Source organism: Prionailurus viverrinus, chromosome A3 (genome assembly GCF_022837055.1).
Source record: "Prionailurus viverrinus isolate Anna chromosome A3, UM_Priviv_1.0, whole genome shotgun sequence".
Lineage (NCBI taxonomy): Eukaryota > Metazoa > Chordata > Mammalia > Carnivora > Felidae > Prionailurus > Prionailurus viverrinus.
Window position 1 is genome coordinate 96,561,624 of NC_062563.1, and position 22,125 is coordinate 96,583,748.

A 22,125-nucleotide genomic window follows, 5' to 3' on the forward strand; every position below is an offset into this window, starting at 1 on the left:
CCTTGGGCACAGAATCAGACCTAGAAGCTGGTAGAGAAAGTTAGCAGGTCACCTCCTGCATTGTGCTCCTCCCCAGCTCTTCCTCAGGGTGACCTTGTACAAGCAGAACAAAGCCACATGACAAGCTGATCTCCCCTTTTATACTCCATCAAAGCTCTTCATGAAAATAGAAATGTGTGCCCAAGAGCTGGGGTCCAGTGGGTGAGTACTACCTAACTCAATTCTCCAGCAGGCAGTTATTAAGGTTGAATATTAGGCATGTGATCACAGTCACAATTTCTGAGGGACTTCCTCACACAATACTGTTGATCAATGGGGCGCCTGGGTGGCTCAGTTGGTTAAGCATCCGACTTCAGCTCAGCTCATGATGTCACCACTCAGAGCTCGAGCCCCACATTGGGCTCTGTGAGCCTGGAACCTGTTTAAGATTCTCTCTTTCTCTCTCTCTCTCTCATTCTCTCTCTCTCTCTCTCTCCCACTCCCCCTCCCCCACTCTCACTCTCAAAAATGAATAAACATTCAAAATATTGTTGATCATATTGTTTTGTATTACATTCTGATAGATGAGCTAGAACTTTAATTTTTTCAGAGCCTTATTCTGTAAAAAAGCACAGCCTTAAGGATAATATGTTGATCTTTTTAAAATATATGAATCATGAAAAGATTCAAAGATAAAAAAAGGGACAGAGACTAATGTAACTGAGACCTTGCTCCTACCCTGAGGTATAGCAAATATTAACATTTTGCAATATCTGATTCATATTATTATTTCCTTAAGAATTAAGATACACTTGAAGCCTCTTTACGACTCCTACCTAATCCCATGGCCCTCTGTCCCCTCAAGGACAACCACTATACTTAAGGTGGTATATATTCTCTCAGAACATGTGTCATAAAAATTTGTATGTTTAAATTATGCACAGTACCCTCATGTGTATTTTTAAATTTCTCACAAATGACATCTCTTTTCAGTTTGCTCTTCCCAGTCAATATTTTGAACTTAGGGACTTATTCTCTTGACTACACTGGCTGTCTCCCGACTTATATCCCTAAGTCCATTTTATTCCATCCTGATGAACTGCCCATGAACCTAGAGTTAACAGCTCACTATGTCTCCCCAGCCTCCAACTTAGTGGCCTTGACAGCCCTGGGATACCGCTGATTAGAAGGGATCTCTTAAAAGCTGTTACTTTTATTCCTAGGTTTAATATAACTCTTTTTAACTCTTGGAGTACTCAACCTGTTAAGAAGAAGCTATAACTGTAGAGAAAAGGTGTTCCTGTGATTCCGATGTACTCAACATTCCTAATAAGTACCTCTTTAGAAGTCAGCATTTGGCCATGCCCTAGAAAATGTCTCAGCTCACCAGTCGGGACTGGAAAGCTTCATTTTATTAGATTTTGTCAAAGTGTTTGTCAGAATGATGTGTGCCCATTTTGACTCCCATCTACAGTAGAAGGATTCCCTTTTTTTCCACATGCTTGGTAAGATGGGTGTTAATAAGCTTTAGTTTGCGCATTCCAACAGGTATGCAATGCTATCTCACTGCCTATGTTGTAAGTTTTACAGTTATTAATGACGTAAAACATCATGTGTTTATCAATAATATGGGATTGAGTATTTTTGTGAATTACTTGTTCTAATCCTTTGTCTATTTTTCTATTTTTTTGCCTTATTCATTTGTAGTAGTAGTAGTATTTTTTCTTTTATATTAGAGAGGAAGTGCCAATGGAGGGTAAGGCAGAGGGAGTGAGAATCTTACGCAGGCTCCATGCTCAGTGAGGAGACTAACACGAAACTCGATCCCACAACCATGAGATCACGACCTGAGTTGAAATCAGGAGTCAGACACTCAGCCAGCTGAGCCACACAGGTGCCCATGTAGGAGTATTTTATGTACATGTAGGCATAGTAATTGTCATGTAAACAATAAGGACAAAACTTCAGGCAGCTAACTGCTACTGATGGTGCCATTCAAATCTGTAAAATTGTGAATGGTCATGATGGCAGCTTAGACATCAAATAGAATGAAATTGATATTGAGAATTTTCAGTTGAGGAAAGGAAGGGGATTTGTAATTTCATTTAAGAAAGATACTCATGTGAAAATGCCAAATACATATAGCAATATTTTTACGCTTAGGGAGGTGAATTGCAATGATTGAAATTATTTAGTCATGTAAAACAGTTTGTTCCTGACACAAATGGATAGCTGAAATGGCCTTAGTTTAATGTGGTAGTTTTTAGAAATAAATTTTTATTTGATTTTTGCAGCAGTACAACTCAATGTCCACCAATTCCTTTTATGCAAAAGCAGTGCAAAGGCACAAATGAAAAATGCAAATGGTATAGAGAACCAATCATAGTAATTCACTCACAGAAGGAAATTCACCCCATGCATACTTTGGTTTTGATCATGTCTATTGAAAAAATGGTTACTCTGTTTTCCTGTAATCCTCCTCTTTTTTTTAAAATATACTTTTTAACATTTGGCTTTTCCTAGTAGAAATACGTTTTTCGAGGAATGTTTTATCTTGAATACTTTGACCCTAGAAAGTAATTTAGCAGAGTTTCTCACACTAGGGATTAAAATGGATGTTAAAGTATCCACAGAGGGTGAAAACAAGTATAAAGACGAATCAGGCATGAATGTTCAGAAATGGAAAATAGATGAATGATGTTTCTATTTTATTGTCCTTGTAAATAAAATGAATTGTGCTTTTGGCTTTAATTTGCCATGTGAATTGATTGTTACAAAATAAAAGCTGAAAAAATTGAATTATAATTCTTGAGAATCAGTGAATCAGCAGCATTTTTGTTTTAAGTAGCCAGTGGAAGTGTTCCAGACATTCCACTAAATTTACTTTCTGCAAACCTCCAGTGTGTATGTAGGTGTCTTTGTGTAAAGAAAGAGGTGCTAACATTTTAGAAATTCATATATGCTTTTCTTTCACATCAGTATGGTCCTGGGAATATGGAACAAAATAAAATTCATCTTTGAGCCCACTGGGCTCTAACCCTAGGCTTTGTGCAGGAGTATCCTGGGATCCCTTCTCCCCTCCTGTATGGTCTTTCCATAAGCCTCCACCCACTACCGTCCCCCACCTCTAATCTCAAGTCCTGTATCAACAAAAGTGGGAAAGATTGGATCACTTCATTCACACATTACTATGAATTCATATAGGTTAAGGTCTGTTACTCACTCATCACCTATGACTTTAGCGTATGATACTAGTTATATACTTATAGAGGCTTTCTGAGGGCCAAACACCATCCAGTAAATGTGTATGTGTTATCTCATTGAAACTTAAGATAGGACCTCCTACTTTATAGACAAAGAAACAGGTTTAGAAGGAGTTAAGAAAACTTGGCCAAGGTTTCAGAGCTAGTAACCATCAGAAGTCAAATTCGACTCAGGTTAGGAGAACATGAAATGTATATGTATGCACACTATACCACCCCACCCTGAGCAAGTTTCAGAAACTTGCTGTTGTATACCATCACCATTCATGGAGTAATGATTTACTTTCTCTGCTGAAGGTAAGTGATACAAAGACCACTAAACTGGATCCATCCCACTGACCAGGTAGGCAGACAGCTCCATTGAACCGCTGGAATAACTGGAGTGTGCCGCCTTGCACAAGGGCTGGAAAAGGAAGCATGAAAGAAAGATCGCATAATCCACTGTTTCTCACTTTGTTTAACACAGTGATGCCACGCTTTGCTGAACAAGTAGAGGTTGCCATTGAAGCCCTGAGTGCCAACGTCCCTCAGCCATTTGAAGAGAATGAGTTCATTGATGCCTCTCGCCTGGTATATGATGGTGTTCGAGACATCAGGAAGGCTGTGCTGATGATCAGGGTATGTAAGGCCTCTATCTCTTGGAGCTGATCAGAGCTTCTTGTAGGGATCCCAAAGAATTTACTTTTGGTTATTCCATTGCTTAATTTAACTTAAGTTGTTTGGCTCCCCATTTAGTCACACAAGGGGGACTACTCAGACGAAAGGGACAAGTGATCCAACAAGCCTAGATTCACGCTGAATAACCTGAAAAGTGATGTCTTTCCTGTTTCTGGCATGCATTTTGGTTTAAATTTGATACTAACTTTCAGGTACCCTTGCTGTTATCTGTGTGGTCCTCTGACTAATGTTATTTTCCCATTAGGATCAGAAAGCCATGTGATGGAAAGAAATGAAGATTATCCAGTTTAATAGTATCAATAATAATAATATGAAACAGTTACATTATCCTTGTAACTAATAATTAAGACCTGATAAATAAGGCTGCATAATCTTGCAGCAAACCACCCCCCACCCATGGCTCACCCTACTATCTTCCCGTTATCAGTTTGTCAGGTTTGAGCCTTCCAAACCATTGTCCAAGTAATTATTTAGAGGTATATGCTAGAAAAATACAAAATATAGTAGATTTAAAAACTCAACATAACTATTATTTCCAACTGGCTTTGTTCACCCACAATGTGCCTTCATTTATCTGTATTAAGACCTACAGCCTACCTTGTTCCATTTCATTGCTCCATAATATTTCATTGTAAGATATTGTTTTCTCCTCATCTTACCAACAATTTGGCATAGTTTGCAAACAATTTTCTTACCCATAGAACTCATTCTTAAACTGAAACATTCAAAAGCAAAATTGATGACACAAATACATTTGTGACTATTATGACTGAAGCAGAGATGGGGCTTCTGCAGTGCCAATCATAAGCACATGTTGTCCGATAGCAATATAATGTCAGCCACAATTGTATGTTTAAATTTTCTAGTGGACACACTGAAAAAAAAGAAGCAAGTAAAATTAATTTTAATAATATATTTAACTTAACCAAGTGTATCCAAAACATAATAATTTTTGACACATGGTATGAGCTACATTTAAAGTTGTCACTAGCTCATTGTAGCTCATGTCTACCATATTGGATGCAACAGCCCTGGATTGTATTTTCACCTTCGTCCTCTAACGTTGTCTCGAAAGCTGCTCAATAAAACCATGAGATATCTACTGAGTGCATTTTGAAAAAAACTCTCTCAGGGTGATCACTGAACATCTAAACTAATATCTCCTCAAACATTGCAAGACAGTAATAACCAAATAATGTCTGTGGTATATTGTTCTCTCTGGAAAATATATATACCTGGTCTTTTGAGTATTTTGTATATGTCATTAATTCTCCCCCAAATCCTGGTATGTTTGAAGTCATTAAATTCATGAGTGGTCCTCTTCAACTGTGGTATCCAGAGTGCACCTTGATGCTTCCATGGTGATCTGAGCAGGTGGAGTAGAGTATCACCAAGAAGAGTCTCTCTTCCCTCTTGGTATCTGTGCTTCTCCTGAAACGATCACCAAACTCCTTCACTTGGGAGTGAAGCATCTTAGAATTTTCTTCCCTTTAAATTCAGCTTGACTGTTTTCATGTTAACTAGGTCTGCCTTTCATAATAATTTTAGGATCAATTCAAAGTGGTCAGATCATTGCATAAGTTGTATCAGACGACACTAATTACACTTAACAATGTGGAGTTCAAATTTGGAATTTGGAGACTATCGGTTGTATTTCCTGATCTTCTAACTTGCCCGTTTTAGATCTGTCAACTTCATCACCTTTCAAGATTTGGCTGAGACCTTCTTTCTTCAAGTTTTTTTCCATCAAAAATTCTGTCACTCTCTTTTAACTTCTGTAACTTTCTGCTTGCTATAGTGTTTATTACATTATTCACTTTTATGTCGATTACCTTCTTTAGACTGAAATTTTGGAAAGCAAAGCTTGTATTTTTATTTTCCCTGCACTGTGGTGCATTTTCTGGCGCTTTATGTGCACTGTATGTGTGGTGGTGGTGGAAACAGATACCTGGGGAGATAGGAAGGTGACAGAGAGAAAAGGGATGAGAATTGGAGGAGGAGAAGCCAAAGAGAAAAAGGCAGGCTTTTAAACCTATAAGAAATTAGATCATTTTTTTCCATTACATACTAACTTGTGAAATAAGGTAATAGACCATGAGAGTTATGTTTTCAAAGCATTTGACACTAAATCCCACTATAATGCTCCAGATATATTCCCTCTTTTGCCATTTTTCTGCTTTGTTAGCCTTCACATTTTTGTGACAACCATTCATCTGGGAGGCTGAGGAAGTTTATAGCCATCATTCATTTATTCATTCGTGAGCTGTAAAAAAACATAATTTTAGATAAAATGCCATATCTTTGTTTCATGTAGTGTCATTCCTGCATCTCGACATTTCAAGTGATTTGATCAGATGGATTTCACACCACTTAAAACTTAAGAGAGAAATGTACAGTATGTACAAATTGTTATTTTTAAAATCCTTCTCTGTTCAGCACCCACATGGCTCCATCTTGTACTTAATTTCTTGGTTTACTTTCCTAGTACAATGATTAGGTCTACTTAAAAATCCACTGCACTGAGTTTGAAAGAAAGACAGTGAGATGAGTAGAGCTGTTTCTTTCCCAGCAAATCTGGCCATGCCCCCTTCCCTCCCAAAGTGTTGATTATACTTTGTAAAAAGTATAATTCCTCCCCCCACCTCACCCCTGAAAATAAATGCATCATGGATCCTGAAGGGTTAAGTGCTCCGTTACCTTGCCTCTCACTAATCAATACATATTTAATGTGATGTTGGTATCCAGGCACTCCAGGGCAGCTCCAGACAACCCTCTGAAGTAGACAAAACTTGTCCTTTCTGTACCCCAACCTCACCTTTCAGGACCCCACTTCTCTCTTGGAACAGGTATAGTCTGCTGTGAGACTAGGTTTTGTTTACTTCTTGGTGAGACTTGTCCTTGGTAATCTATCAGCCAAGAAGGAATTTTCTAATTACCCCAGCTGGTAATTTAAAAAAGGAATACACCTGATGGTCGTTATTTGCGGTAGTTATATCCTGTAACCTTGCTGTGAACTTTGAGTTAGAGAATACTGAAACATTGTTCCAAAGGGAACATTGTTAGGTTCCTGTGAGCCTCTGTTTACATTCTTATCCACTGATCAATATATAACTGTGTTTTATATTTTTATATTTTATTTTTTTGCTTAAAGACACTTTATTTAATACATGGTGCTGACTCATTAACATTGAACTCACAGCCAGCCTCACTATAATTCATTCCTGAAGGAAGCTCATCTAACACAAGCATTTTCTCTGTAAGGTGCATCACAACCTTCTTACACTTAGGAACACTAAATAACATGTTAGCACTGTACTTGCAAGACATTTTAAGCAGAGGAAAAAAATGAATGCTTATTTATAGCGTCAAAGCTGAAACAAAAAGGCAGAGCCTTGTGCTATGTGACCTCAGCTGGGAGCACAGAGATTAGGTGTCTCAAATTTTTTTGCCACGTTGTACTTGTCTGTGAAAAACTACTCAAACACTGATTTGGGGATTACAATGAAGCTTTGGTGAGTAGGCAAATTCACAAATAAGGAATCTACAGGTAATGAGAACCAAGTTAACATTTAAGAGTTAGACATTTAATATGGGAAATTAAGATAACTGGGTAGGGTAGAAGGGGATAATATCTTGGTGTTAGGATATCGCTATAAAAAAACAGTAATTTCTTCTCATAACAATAACCCTGAAAAAAATCTTTTATGATATCTATATTCTTTTATAATGTAATTAGAACCCATTAATTTGGCTGCACATGATACTTTTGAAAGCAGGTCACAGAAACAGTAGTACCTGGGGTTCAGATAAAAGTCTAAAGTTTAGGGGCGCCTGGGTGGCTCAGATGGTTAAGCATCTCACTTTGGCTCAGGTCATGATCTTGCGGTTCGTGGGTTCAAGTCCTGTGTCAGACTCTGTGCTGACAGCTCAGAGCCTGGAGCCTGTTTCGGATTGTGTGTGTGTCTCTCTCTGTGCCCCTCCCCTGCTCGCTCTCTGTGTCTCTCTCAAAAATAAATAAACATTAAAAATCAATAAATAAAAAAATAAAAGTCTAAAGTTTAACTTGATCTATCCCAAGCTGTGCCTGAAAGGGCCCTCGGGGCATTGTAAGATGTTTTAAAATTTTAAGGGAAACATGCAGATGTCTCTCCGATATTGTGGGAAATATTAGCCAAAAGTAGTTCACGGTTTAAACACTAGGTTGGCGTATTTGTTTTTTTTTTTTTTTTTTTTGTTTTTTTTTTTTTTTTTAAATTTTGCTCAATGTTTATTTATTTTTGAGAGAGAAAGAGAGAGCAAGTGGGGAAGGGGCAGAGAGGGAGACAGAATCCGAAGCAGGCTCCAGGCTTTGAGCTGTCAGCACAGAGCCCGACGTGGGGCTTGAACTCACAAGCCATGAGATCATGACCTTAGTTGAAGTCAGACGCATAACCGCCTGACCCACCCAGGCGCCCCGGCGTATTTGTTTTAATAACATCCTGTATTTGTGAAGCTGGGCTTTTGGTGGTTGCTGTGAGAAAAAGGAAACTCAGTGGATGTTCAGTTGTATTCCAGGATTTGAGAAGTCATGTTGTTAAGTCTAATCAACTTAATCCGTTTTTGTGATTTAACTGCTTCATCAACAGAACTGTTAGGCTTGTCGCTGTTTTGTTTGTTTTGTTTTGTTTTGTTTTTAGCCCAGAGGCACCTTGAAAAAGATGACTGAGACACAATGCTTCAAGCAATAAAGTTTGAGGACCTATGGCTTAAGTATTTGGGCATCACTGGCACACTGATTTTCATCTCTGCTTCAGTTTGCTTATCTGCAAACGAGGACAAATATGGCCATAGCTGTAAAGTACTAGCATACAACTGGCAGTAGTTTCCCAAGAAATATTTTTTCTCATTCTGCTGGGGTGAAGTTTCTTATTACAATCCATTAACGAAATAGAATTTGTCAAGTAAGTTAACAATATTATTAAAATGGCAGGGATTAGAGTTACTCATCAGAGCTAGAAAATAAAGAGTTGAGGAGACTTCAGAAACAACTTAGGTGGCAAAATTGATATTCCTCTTGCAGATCGCTATTATCCAGTTAATTAACATGGTTCCATAAGGTTCCTCGTTTTGTTTTCCTAACCCAAGTAATTAGAAATAATGTCTTATGATTTTAAGAAAAATTCGGTTATCTGTTCATTAAGTATTTATTTAAAGCTTACTAGATGCCCCACACTGTTAGAGGGACCCTGAATGCAGAGGTGAACAAAACGAAGTCCCTATCGTCAAGAGATGTATATTTCTCTGGTGGAAGACAGAAAATAAGCAAGGAGATAGAACATGTCAGTTATTGTGCCATGGGGAACACAAGCAGTATAAGGAGATAGAACACAGGACGGGTATTTGTTTTATGAAGGATGGTCACTGATTGAGTGGCATTTGAGAATAGACATGGAGGAGGAGGAAACAAGCTATAACAATATTAGAGGAAATGTGTTCCAGGTGGAAGGAATGGCAGGTGCAGGCTAAGGACCATGCTGAATGAGATGGGAGCCATTGAAGTGTTCTAAGCTGACTTAGATCTTCCAGGGATCTTCACCCTAAGAGTAGACTGTATGTGGAAAAAATAGAAGCAAGGAGATCAATCAAGAGTCTTTCAGAATGACGCAGGATAGAGATGCCAATGGCCAGTCAGTCCTGACTGAGGTGACTTTGCTCTACATTGACTTCAGGGAAATGTAATTCTGTTTTCTCCATTCCATTGGTGTAGTCATTCTGCTTGGGAAATCCTTCTTCATGCATCACCCAAACTCTCTTGTTGCCTCTCCATGTCCTCCTCATCTTTCTGTTCCTAATGAAACTCTCATACGCATTTGAGCCTTTATTTTAAATGGGCCTCAATATATTTTTCATGTGTCCTGGTGAAACAACTCTAAATCCCTCTGTTTTTTCTCATTTTGCTTCTCTCCAGAAACTGTTTTAGATGATACTGAGCATTTGATTAGGAGCCAGAGGCAAGCGGATTGGTCCTTTTCTGCAACTGGCATGTGTTGTGACCCGCCTGGACAAGCACATGATTTTCTTGAGCCTATGTAATAGGCACAAGAAAATCTCATAGACTCTTAGAGGGGGCAGATTTTAGAGACCAAATACTTTAATTGTGTCATTTTTCAAATTAAACCCACTTTTGCAGTCTAACAATCAGATAATAGACTTAGGGAACCAAGAGTAGACCCAAAGTGGTTCTTGATTATTGTAAAAAAGTCTTCTCTGGGAGCACAGAAAGACAGAATTGAGACTTGACCCTCAGAGTCCAGCCTCCAATCTAGTGAATTACACATTTTGGTGATTCTTTTTACTCTATAAGACTACCTAATGATATAAGTCCTATTATCTCTGGGCCCATTTGCAGACCTTCACTATTTTTCCATGTCTCCTTTAATGTATGGGGATCTTTGAGCAACTGACACATAACACTGCTACTTTTTAAAATGAATAATTCAAGAAAAAAAAAACAGTGCTTTCATGCAATTAACAAAATGAACATGCACACAACTTTTTAGAGAGAGAGAGAGAGCAGAAGAGAAGCAGGGAGAGAGAATCTTAAGCAGGCTCTACGCTCAGCCAAGAGCCTGACATGGGGCTTGATCCCATGACACTGGGATCACGAGCTGAGAGGAAATCAAGAGTCAGATGCTCAACAGACTGAGCCACCCAGGCACCCTGCACAGAAACATTTATATGGGTGACTTGGATGGGTTTGCTGCATGATTAAGGCACAAGAAAATATTTTAAGCTCACCCATTTGCCTGGTGTTACTTGTGATGGTTACAAGCATAGGCCCTGAGCCCCCTCAACTTGCTAGGTGTAACACCCTGGAAAACTGACTTGACTCTGAGTCTGTTTATACATCTGTAAGATGGGGATTTAATGTATTTCATTAGGTTTTTACATGGAGTAAATCCTTTAGCTGAATGCTCGGCCCATAGTGGTTGGTAAAAAATTATTCCCATTATTATCATTGCAGTTGTTATTGGGTATATATTTTGTTAGGCATAATAATCATCATTATCACATATTACTTTAGTTCACTTTTATCATTTACAAAGCATTTTCATATATGTTTTATCCTACAATCCTGAGAGGTAGATGGGACAAATAGGAATTATGATCTCCATTTTATGAGTGAGGAGATAGAGAAGCAGAAAAACTGTACATGACTTGCCAAAGACACACAGTTTGTGAGTGGCAAAGTTAGGCCAAAAACATTTCAGTTCCCTAGGGCCACTTCCAGGTTTTTTGTGTTTTGGGCTTTTTGTTTCTGGGTGTTTTTTGTTTTTTGTTTTTTGTTTTTTTAAACTTTGTTTTGGTTCCCGAGCCATAGTCACTTGAATGAAAGCTCATCATTATTAACCGTATGATGCCAGGTTGTGTTTGTCATTGACTCATCTACTAAACACACAGATCATTGAAATGTTTGGACACAGTGCTATAGGCACTGTCATATTTTCCCTTTTTTTCTGTTGAGTGAGGTTTTTCATTTTACTTTTCTCTCTCCTTTTGAAAAACTAATGATGAAAAGCACTTGAAATCTTGTCATCTCATCCGTCAGCAGAATTTACCAACTTGCTGTAATTGTTCTCTAGTACATTTCAGAAGCGTGAAAAATGATCAGAGATTATTTTCTCTGTCCACAATGAAAATACAACCAGTTATTTGAACCACGTTCTGCCCACCCCACCCCCCCTTTAGTTAATAAAGTATGGGAACAAAACCTCTTTCTTCCCTCTTTCTTTTAATAATTCTGTGAAAGAAAATTGAACATCTGTAGATGACTGGGTGAATATTAATAGGGTTGATGGAGAGAGAGAAGGAAAACAAGAAGGATACGCCAAAGCTTGGAAAATTACTACACATAAGGTGATATTGGCATGAAGACCCCATTTTATGCCTGTCTGACCAATCTCAAGGCTTCATCAATAACCACACCTGATTAATTACAGTGAGGTAGCCAAAGAAACCAGCAGAATAAAAATGTGCCCTTTTGGATGAGGAATGGGTACGTGTATCATCAGTACTGCTGTGGTCTATTTCTTCCTTTTGAAATACAGAGCCCTGGGAGATGGTGTTACTGTGTGCCAGGAGGCAGTTTGTGGGTGACTGTTAGATCTCAGTCTAATGACCATTGATCTAAGAATGTCACATTAATGCACTGTGTCCCCTTTGTGAATCATCCCCACCACCTCCGACTTCATCTTCTTAGAATTAACAGAGATGATAGTCTACGGTACATGCTGCAAGATTTAGAAAGTTTTGAGCAGGTATAATCTCTCATGCCTCAGTTTCCTTATCTGTAAAGTGGAGAAAATGGTGTCTGCATGATAGGACTGTTAAGAAAATGGTATGAATTAGTATATGTAAAGTGCTTAGAGAAGATAGGCATTGGCACATGAAAACCTCTTAACACATGTTATCTATTATGGTTATTAAAGATGGGGAGTATTTTTATTTCTGGATTTGTAGATTAATTCATACACTTTTTTCTGACACTGGACGGGATCTTCATGTAACTACTCACTTTAAAGACATTCTATAGCTGCAATTCTTACCTGATTTATAAGGTGAAAAAGTTAGACACAATTCGGCACTTGTGTCTGAATTCTAATTCTGTTATTAACTGGGTTAGGGACATTGGACATGTTGTTTCTCAGAACCTTGGTGTTCTTATCTCTAAATAGAGAATGATCCTTATTTCACTGTGCTTGGTTTTAGCTAAATTGATACTATGTATGAAAGAGTTATTTAATCCTTTGTAGTTGTGTAGTAATTGTTGGCTTTACTTTTTAAAAGTGTTTGAATGAATTTATTTCAAAATCCTAAGAAATTATGATGGAAAACACTTTTTAAATGCCTATTATATGCTAGACACTCTACACAAAGAATATTACTTAATCTTCACAAAAATCACAGAACAAGTTTTATCAATATCACAAGGGAGGAAACCAGAACTAAGAGGATTTTGCCAGTAGTCACACAGGGGTTCATATTCAGGCAGTCTTGAGTCTGGAATCCATAGTCGCAACCTGTACAGTATACAATTTAGTGACCACATCAGATACTTCATCTGGAATAACCATTGGCTTGGAGATTATTTTCACTATCAAGACTAAAAAAGACTGGGAATAGAGCAAAAAGGGTATTATAGACCACATATAGGTATAACTTTTGTTGTTGGTGGTTATTTTCTATCTTAAATAGATTTCTATGGATGGAAAAAACACAAATATAGTTTGTCTTAAAACTAGAAAGCATGTCAAGAGTTAAATAGCATTTTAATACCTACAGGAGGAAGAAATAAAGTATATATTTTTTAAAAGGTAAACTGGGGCAGCTAGATTTTTCTGACTCCATTGCAGCCAGCACCCCCCTCCATAACCCCCTACATGTAACTGCCTACAAGCTCTCTTTCCCGGGAGCCACTTAGCCTTATCTGCCACAAAGTATATGGGTGGCATTGAGGGTTATCAGTTTAGAATATGCTGATTCTTCTCCTTTCCTTTGTACTTTTAGACCCCAGAAGAACTAGAAGATGATTCTGACTTTGAGCAGGAGGATTATGATGTGCGCAGCCGGACAAGTGTTCAGACTGAGGATGACCAGCTCATTGCAGGACAGAGTGCACGGGTGAGTGGACATCCAGGACTTGGGTTTCATGCACTGGGGCTATTTACACCACATTGATTTGAAGGTATTTCTGACCAGAGTCTTGGAATCCCAGAGATTCATAGCTCAGAAATCTGCCTTCTTACTTGTGGTTGTTTTTAGGAATTCATATTATTTTTTTTAATTTTTTTAAATATTTATTTATTTTTGAGACAGAGAGAGACAGAGCATGAATGGGGAGGGTCAGAGAGAGAGGGAGACACAGAATCCGAAGCAGGCTCCAGGCTCTGAGCTGTCAGCACAGAGCCCAATGTGGGGCTTGAACTCACGGATCATGATATGACCTGAGCCGAAGTCGGACGCTTAACCAACTGAGCCACCCAGGCGCCCCGCAATTCATATTTTACACAATGGAAATAACCACTAGTGCTTCTGATTCCTATTAACTCCATTTTCTCTCCATCACTTGAGACTTAGCAGCCACATCATTCCAAACAATTTAAGAGTATAGTGGATTTTATTGGTTTGGAATCATGAATAGATAGTTCAACAGCTAAGGAACACATGAATACTCAGATCTTGTATTGGCACAGACACCACAGTTCTGCTTGAGGTTGCCAAGCTTATTAACTCAAGAGGGAAGGACAAATGGAAAATTAGAGCGCTACTTTGTTATGGGCTCCATACTCTGTTCCATGTTCTGGCCTAGGGTCTCTGGTGAACAAGACCACATCTTTGAAATTGGTCTAAATTCATCAGAATAGAGAAATAACTCTCCCTCCCTCTCGCTAATACCTGCTTATGGCCAGGGTGGTAGCCCTAGATCTGTCTGCCACATGATAGAAAAAGAAATTATACAGACATATTAGAAATATGCCAGTTTAAGGCATGGAGCAGGAAGCAACAGAAAGATTATTGCTCTGGCTGCCATTTGAACATTCCTGAACACTCAGTGACACTATCTACCAACAAAAGTGTTTCTAAGAGGATTCTGACCAATCCTATTAACTGTATCTCCTTGAGGGTAGATGCAGGTAATCAAGGCAAGTTTCAAGAAATTATATCCCTGGGGATTATAAAAGAGGGTGAGATTATCCTCCCTTTAAAGACTCAGTTTTTATAGGGTAAAAACAATCTCATTATATAGATTGAGTTCTTACTATATTCTAGTTAGAGTATTTTAATTCTCTATTAAGCTTTACTTTAGGAAAAATAATGTATAGGAAACATGAGTTTGTATACAAAGCATGAGTCTGAGTGATTTAGGACAGCGATTAGGAAACCCCAGAAAGCTCACACTGGTTTAGGGATTGTGAAAGAAGAGTAGACAGGGGAAGGGAAGGAAAAAAAAAAAAAAAAAAAAAAAAGAAAGAGAGGGAGGGAGCCAAACCATAAGAGACACTTAAAAACTGAAAATAAACTGAGGGTTGATGGGGGGTGGGAGGGAGGGGAAAGTGGGTGCTGGGCACTGAGGAGGGCACCTGTAGGGATGAGCACTGAGTGTTGTATGGAAACCAATTTGACAATAAATTTCATATTAAAAAAAAAACAAAATAAAGAATAAATAAATAAACAGGACTCAAAGAGGACTAAACCTTATGTTAAGAAAATCTTTGTACTTATAACCCAATTTCTCTTTCATGCTTTATGCCCTGATACTCTCATCCAACAGTGAAATGATTCACAAGATATATAGATGGACATTGATAGGGGAAATACGAGGGTAAAAGCCAGAATATTAAAGATGCACTGGCTTTGGTTCAGATAGATTTGGTTTTGAATTGTAAAGAGTGGAATGAGCACAATGCTCCATTACATGTTGCTTAATTGCTATGAGCCTCAGTCCTTTTATCTGTAAAATGTGAATAATAGACTTGATAGAATTCTTTTGAGGTTTAATTGCTTAATATTTGTAAAAAAATGAACAGAATACCTGACATACATTAAGTGCTCAATAAAGAATGACTGAAAATTGTCATCCTTTGGAAGAGAAATCATTTTGTATCACAGATTAGTGACAGTAGAAAAGTACACAAAAGAATATGAAGCCCCCTACTTGGCAAATCTTTTGTGGACTGTAATCCTTCCCCCACTCCCAATGTTGAAATTTGAGAAGTTTATTAAGCTGAGAGGCTTTGGAGACTGTTTTGGCATAACACTAAATCATCTCATTCATCAGGTCAGTTCCTCTTCAGAATTAAATAAAACCAGCATTTTTGTGTCCATGACAAAGGGCAAATTTGAGTAATTCATCCAAACATTAATCAATTCAAAGTCAGTTTGATTGACTGAATGCAATTCAGTGTTGATACAGCCCGGTATCTTGTCTCAATGATCAAGGCATATTTACAACCCTTATCGTATTTTATAATCACATCTTGTCAAAATGGCATTATTAGTCCCACTTCTTACAAGAATGTAGTCCCATTGTACTTCCATTTCATGCATCTTACATTAGATATCAAGTCAATTAAGATGGGTGAAAACAGAAGTCAGATGGCACCTGTCTATATCATCTATCATATTTTTCACCCAGTAGGTGAAAAGACAATTGTTTTTTTTTTAAAGGTTTTTCAGCATGAATTATGAACACAGTCCAGGATAGTAACAAAGTACCCCTATAATCCAGTACTTGGTGATTTGTCTTTGAGATCCATCATGTGGCCTGTGTGATTAACTTGCAGCAGACAGCATTAGTTATTGAGTCAGCCTATTTTAGCCTGTAATTATATGATGACAAATCAGAGACCTAGAATTATGGCTGTAAGTTGGAAATAAGAGGGTGCATTGAATTGCTGAGATGACAGATGGTCGAACTTTTGACCAGAGAAGTATGTTAACTTGGTCAAAATTGTGAAGGAGACCAAAGTTGTCTTTGACAGAGGTAGTTGCCCTTTGTATCAGTCAGTCCTTCCTTGTTAACGGCCTTATTTTTTGTTTGCATTCAGATAAATTCTTCCTCTCTGAAAGGGTAAATTAATCTATAAGGAGGTTAAGGTAGGAGAAAAGCTTTTAGTACCTACTCTAACATTGCTCCCAAATTCTGAAATTAGATTATTTCCTTTATGTGTCCCTATCTGATGCTTCTCTACAGTATTTTGTTGAGAGAGGGACAGGCAGAGAATTATCATACCCTGCTAAAATGTAGGAGGAATCAGACCCTATGATCCTAGACATGACATCTTAAAAACTGCTTCTTCACAGGTTGACGTAGTTAAAATTGGTCAATGAAAACTTTTGGGCACTTAACCTTAGTGATGGAATATATAATTTGGAGTCATACAGACCTGATTTTAAATATTGTCTTGATCAAGCTGTGTCTCTTTGGGCAACTTTCTTAGCCTCTCTACGCTTTATCTCTCTCTCCCTCTCCCTTTCTTTCTCTCTCTTCCTCTCCTCCTCCACTGTCTACCTCATGATGTCCGATTAGGAGAACTGCATGATAAAATTTGTATCATAAGATGTGTCACATAATATGAAGTTGATAAAGATGATGATGATGATAATTCTTATAGCATAAGGCAGTTTTTCATTAGAAGGCTGGTCAAATAATTTAACCTAAAAGAGCATGGACAATTTAGGAAATCATGAAAGTTTTTACTTGAATTAGTGGGATAATTAACTCAATTTTCCTGTTTACTTCAGGGCCTGAGACTGGTAAAAGTCAAAGGACCCATTCTTTAACTACTTATATTTATTATTCTGCTTTAAAACCAAGTGAGCAGAGATTGACACATTGAGTTTTAGCCCTTTTAATCACTTATTTATAAAGATGTACTTTAAGCCTAAATGTTAGACTCTTACTCTGGCTTAAGGAACTAACACTTGTCAGTTTGGAGGCTCATAGACTCCAAAAGTAATTTTTTTCTCTTTGAGATTGGAAAAATAATCATATCAAAAGCTCCTGAGATTTAGATTGAAGAAAAAATTCTGGGCAGAGTGATTGTTGGCTTGTATCAGTGATTTGCACTTTGGTTTAATAAGTAGAGTTTATAATTTCAATCACAAAAAAATGGTTGGCTCTTCAGAAGAAAAGCTGAGAGCCTGGGATCAGGAAGCAGGGAATTTTGTGGATTAAAGTCTCTGATGCCACAATATGGGGCCCCAGATCAGCCAATCTCTGGAGCTGTGCTTGGCTACTATGCATAGAACCAGCAGAAACTCTAAGACCACCCCAGGTGATCACATCACAGATACAGAAAAGCTGATTTGTTCCCTTTCCTCTTGGCCATGAAAATCATTTTTCTCATGTTGCCTTAGTTTGAGGGAATGAACAATTGCATATTATATATTTTCTATTCAACTTGATTTGAATGTAGTCATCTTTTTTTTTCCAGCTAAAACTTTAATGTGTTAACATTTCAAACTGCTGAGTTACATTGATAAGACCTAATTAAAACGCATGTGTTGAATTTTAATTTGATTAACTTGCAAATTTTGCAGTTTGTGATCTACTGTTTATAGATAACCTTTTTTTAAGATTCCAGTTTCAGAAAAGGTCAATTATGAATTTTTAAAAGCCAGGAGCATTTTAAGAATATTTAGGAAAAGGCTTTGGCTCATCGATAGCTACATAAGCAGAAGCAAATGTAATGACACTTGCACCCAAGTCACACACCATTAAGTGCATTATGTGGGTTGAGCACCCCTAGAGTCAAAATAACATGTTCTTTTGCAAATCTGCTTTGAAGGGGCCATTTTTTTTTTCTTCAGAATTGTGCCCTTAGAAAATGTTTGTCAGTTCTAGTAACTTCTCTTGAACTCTGTTGATGCAGTGAGTGGAAAAATGGTTACACAGTCAATCAGAAGATATATATTGAGCTTCTACTGTTTGCAGGATGCTGAGGCCTCTACCCTAAGGAAGCTCTGAGAGAAGTCAAAAGTAGGGCATCAATAGGAATTAGAGATTAGAACAAGGCAGTTAATACTCAAATCCTAAATTATACAACTGAAACTCATGTGACAGAGTTCAAAGAAAAGTGTACACCCTTCAATGCACAAATTAACCCTTTTGAGACAATGAAAGTTTCATTGCTTTCCATCTGGGTATTGAATATAGAGTCTGAAGGTCTGGTGGGTAGTTTTACAGATTATTCTACAGAAAAGCCCCTAATGAATGGTTTACATAATTCTAGTTAGGACTTCTGAGGTCTAAGTAAAACATGAATATCAGTTTTATATGAGGACGACAAATTAATCTAGGACAGCATCAGATCATCAGACAGGGATGCTTCAGGAAAAAAGTGCATATTTAACTTCTGCAAATCCATACCTATCTCAAATGCAATGGGATAGCTGTCTTGTTATTAGTACAGTATTTCATATTTGAATTTATAATCAACTCTTTGGCATATCAGCCACCTTTTTGATAGTTTTTAAAGTACTTTAAAATATTCTTCAAAAATAGTATTTTAACCATATAGTATTTGTCCCAGTCTGACTTTTTAAATATGGATAGCAATTTGTGTATATGCACATGGACACTCACATACACATACACAGACACTTACATGTTAGTTATATAAAGCCACACACATGCCTGCATGGAAGTTTGTACACATGGCTATATATTAGTAAGATGTATCTGTGCAGCTATTTGTCTGAGGACACCTTCATGTAAATTATACAAAGAGATCCCTTACTCAGGCAAATAAAGTCTCATCTCTAGGACATCCAGCCTGGTGAACAATGCTTGTGATTTCAGCAATACTTGCCCCACTGGAATGGGATCATTGTGTAGTGTCAAATCTGTATGGTTGTGCATGGTGATCCACTTGTACACGGTAGTTAAGTATGATGTTAGTTGACCTGGGTTTGAATCCTATACATACAGCTTATTAGTTGTGTAATATTGAGAATTTAATTTCTCTGGGTCTTAGTATCACCATTAATAAAATAGTGGTAATAATATTATTAATCTTGTAGAATGCTTAAGTAGATTGGTTTTTTTTTGTTTTCTTGTTTTTGTTTTTGTTTTTTTTTTTACATACATAAGCCTCTTAGCATAGTACCTGGTATACATTTCTGTACTCAAGGAATCATGTCAATTGTCTATTTATGTATAGTAACATAGACTCTGGGCCCATCCCTTCTCTTTCATAGCAACTAAGTAATGAGCTCAAGGGGTAGCTGGAAAGGAAAACTAATATAGTCATGATACTAATATATTAACAATAATCCCATAGATGCTTTCGTTTCTCTTTTTGGAAAAAACACAACACCTTTGTTATTTCATTTGCTGTCCACTATAACACCCTGAGGTAATTTTTTACTATTCTTAGATCTGAAGAAGTTAAGAATATGATCCAGTAGCGATTAAGTCTTAACCTAAGTCAGTGATAGAGCCCATTGAGCCCAGTTTTCCTGAGTTTATGTCCATTGATATTTTTACTAGAAATCAACAACCTTTCTTCCCAATAATTTACTTACATTAGGACAAACTTTATAATTTAGGAAGCAAGGCTTTATTGTATGTGTTATTTTACTTGTCCTTTGCAAAAGTTTTAAGTTTCCCAAATCATGCTTTCATTACTGAACACACATATCCCAGAACCAGAGGGTTACTAGTGCTGTCATACTTATCCACATGCTCCTTTCTATGAAACAGGTCACACATGGTTCTATGAGGATGGAATGAAATGATTCCAGACATTGCATTCAGGGCAATGCATACATGGTATTTACCAAATGCAGTTGATTGTCTTTATTTGTGGTACCTATATTCTATAACATCACCATGAACACTTAATTAGCAGCTATGGAGTCATGGCTTTTAGAGGAAATAGTGTTAGGTTCCTGAGAGCTCCTGGTCTCAACATTTTATTTCAACCAATAAATACAGAATCTTGTTTAACGAATGTTTCCTTTCATATGCTTTATAGTTTTGATTCATTATCATTGAACTCATGGACAAGAGCACTGTAGCTCATGCCTGAATGAACCTTGTCTAATACATGTATATTTCTCCATAAGGCACATCACAGCCTTTCGGTGCTTAGGGACACTTAGAAAGCATTTGAGCACTATGGTTGGGGGCTATGTTAAATAGCAAAATTACCAATAAAAAGTACAAATATGTGGAAAATATGGCACCAAATAGACGACAGAAGGGACCTGTTGTTCAGTGTTGAAACGAAAAGACAGAGAATTCCTTGTTCAACCATATCTGTGAATAGGCCTGACAGGTGAACCCAATTTTTTGCAACTCTCTGCATGTCTGTGAATGACGAGAAAGCACCACAAGTATTGATGTTGGGCTGCCAATAAATTTTAGAGAGTAGGCAAATTTGTATAGAAAGATTCCATGAATAATGAGAATCAGCTGTAGTTCTTGCTTTTCTACATTCCCTTACCTAGCAACTTTTGAAAATCGACCTTTACTTCCTAAACCTATATTTTATCCCATCATACCTTCTACTTCTGCATACTAATAGGCTCTGTAGGGAGTCATGGTTATCTCAGAATTTCCACAGGGAAGATGGAAGAGGGCTGGGAATAGGTATGCCATCCCTGAAATGCCTTGGGTTAGGGGATTGTTTGGTGTCTAATCATGCATTCCTTCATTAACACTTATGGAAATTCTCTCCACCCCACTTGGATGCTCAGATATTGTTTAAAATTCCTCTTCTTTCCAGCGACAGAAAGCCTTTTTTCTTTTTTTTCCTTCTCTGAACAGATTTCAGTGTTGAAAGAGGTGCATTCTTTCATCTGGTAAAAGTTTCTTGAGACCAAATATAAAAATTGTCAAGAATAGATTCTTTTGAACAAACATATGTCATCAAAGCAACACAGAAGTTCTGTTACTGTCAATGTGCACATACCTTTTGGATCTCTCTATTTTTGTGTGTGTATAGGAATAGGGACGGGGATTTGGGGGATGTTACCAGTCTATGCTTTTGCTTTCCTGGGGATGGAGAAAACGTACTTTCTGGAATGGCGGGGCAGCCTATAAACCTTGTCGGGGTCTGGCTTTGCCATTAACTTAAGGCAGAGTCAACCTACTTTACTTTGTCAATATTAGTCACACTTATTCTGTAACCCACACAGGCCATCATGGCACAACTACCGCAGGAGGAGAAGGCAAAAATAGCTGAGCAGGTGGAGATATTCCACCAAGAGAAAAGCAAGCTGGATGCCGAAGTGGCCAAATGGGATGACAGCGGCAATGATATAATTGTGCTGGCCAAGCAGATGTGTATGATCATGATGGAAATGACAGACTTCACAAGGTGAGGCCCAGAGACAGGAAGATGATTTTCTCATTAAACCCAGAAGCGTAACAGTGTATATTAGCATGTGAGAGCCTGCTGAAAAATTAAAATATTACATCAAAGCAAGGTAGTGGTATTATAAAATTTATATGTGTAAGTCAAAATGATATGGACCTAATTCTTAGCAGATAGTCAAGGAGGACAGATTCATTTTTGTGATTATTATTGTTTTAATTATACCAACTCAGTCATAAAATCTAACCCCTGGGAGTTGAGTGACTCATTTTTGTTCTGTGCTGTTTTGCAATGTTTTTAAATACTGTTTTCAAGATAAGGTGAACGATTTGTTTATATTC

The 22,125-nt window shown here is 37.6% G+C and overlaps 1 protein-coding gene across 5 annotated transcripts in view; it reads left to right on the forward strand.

Annotated features, from left to right (window-relative positions):
• The window catches only part of CTNNA2 (catenin alpha 2), a 1,116,199-nt gene that overhangs the window by 1,022,061 nt on the left and 72,013 nt on the right, over positions 1–22,125 (forward strand). For all 5 annotated transcript variants that reach the window (XM_047854186.1, XM_047854187.1, XM_047854188.1 and 2 more), the window contains exons 13-15: positions 3,709–3,860; positions 13,467–13,580; positions 21,606–21,787. In XM_047854186.1, the coding sequence (XP_047710142.1) occupies positions 3,709–3,860; positions 13,467–13,580; positions 21,606–21,787 (448 nt within the window). The remainder of the gene's footprint in view (positions 1–3,708; positions 3,861–13,466; positions 13,581–21,605; positions 21,788–22,125) is intronic.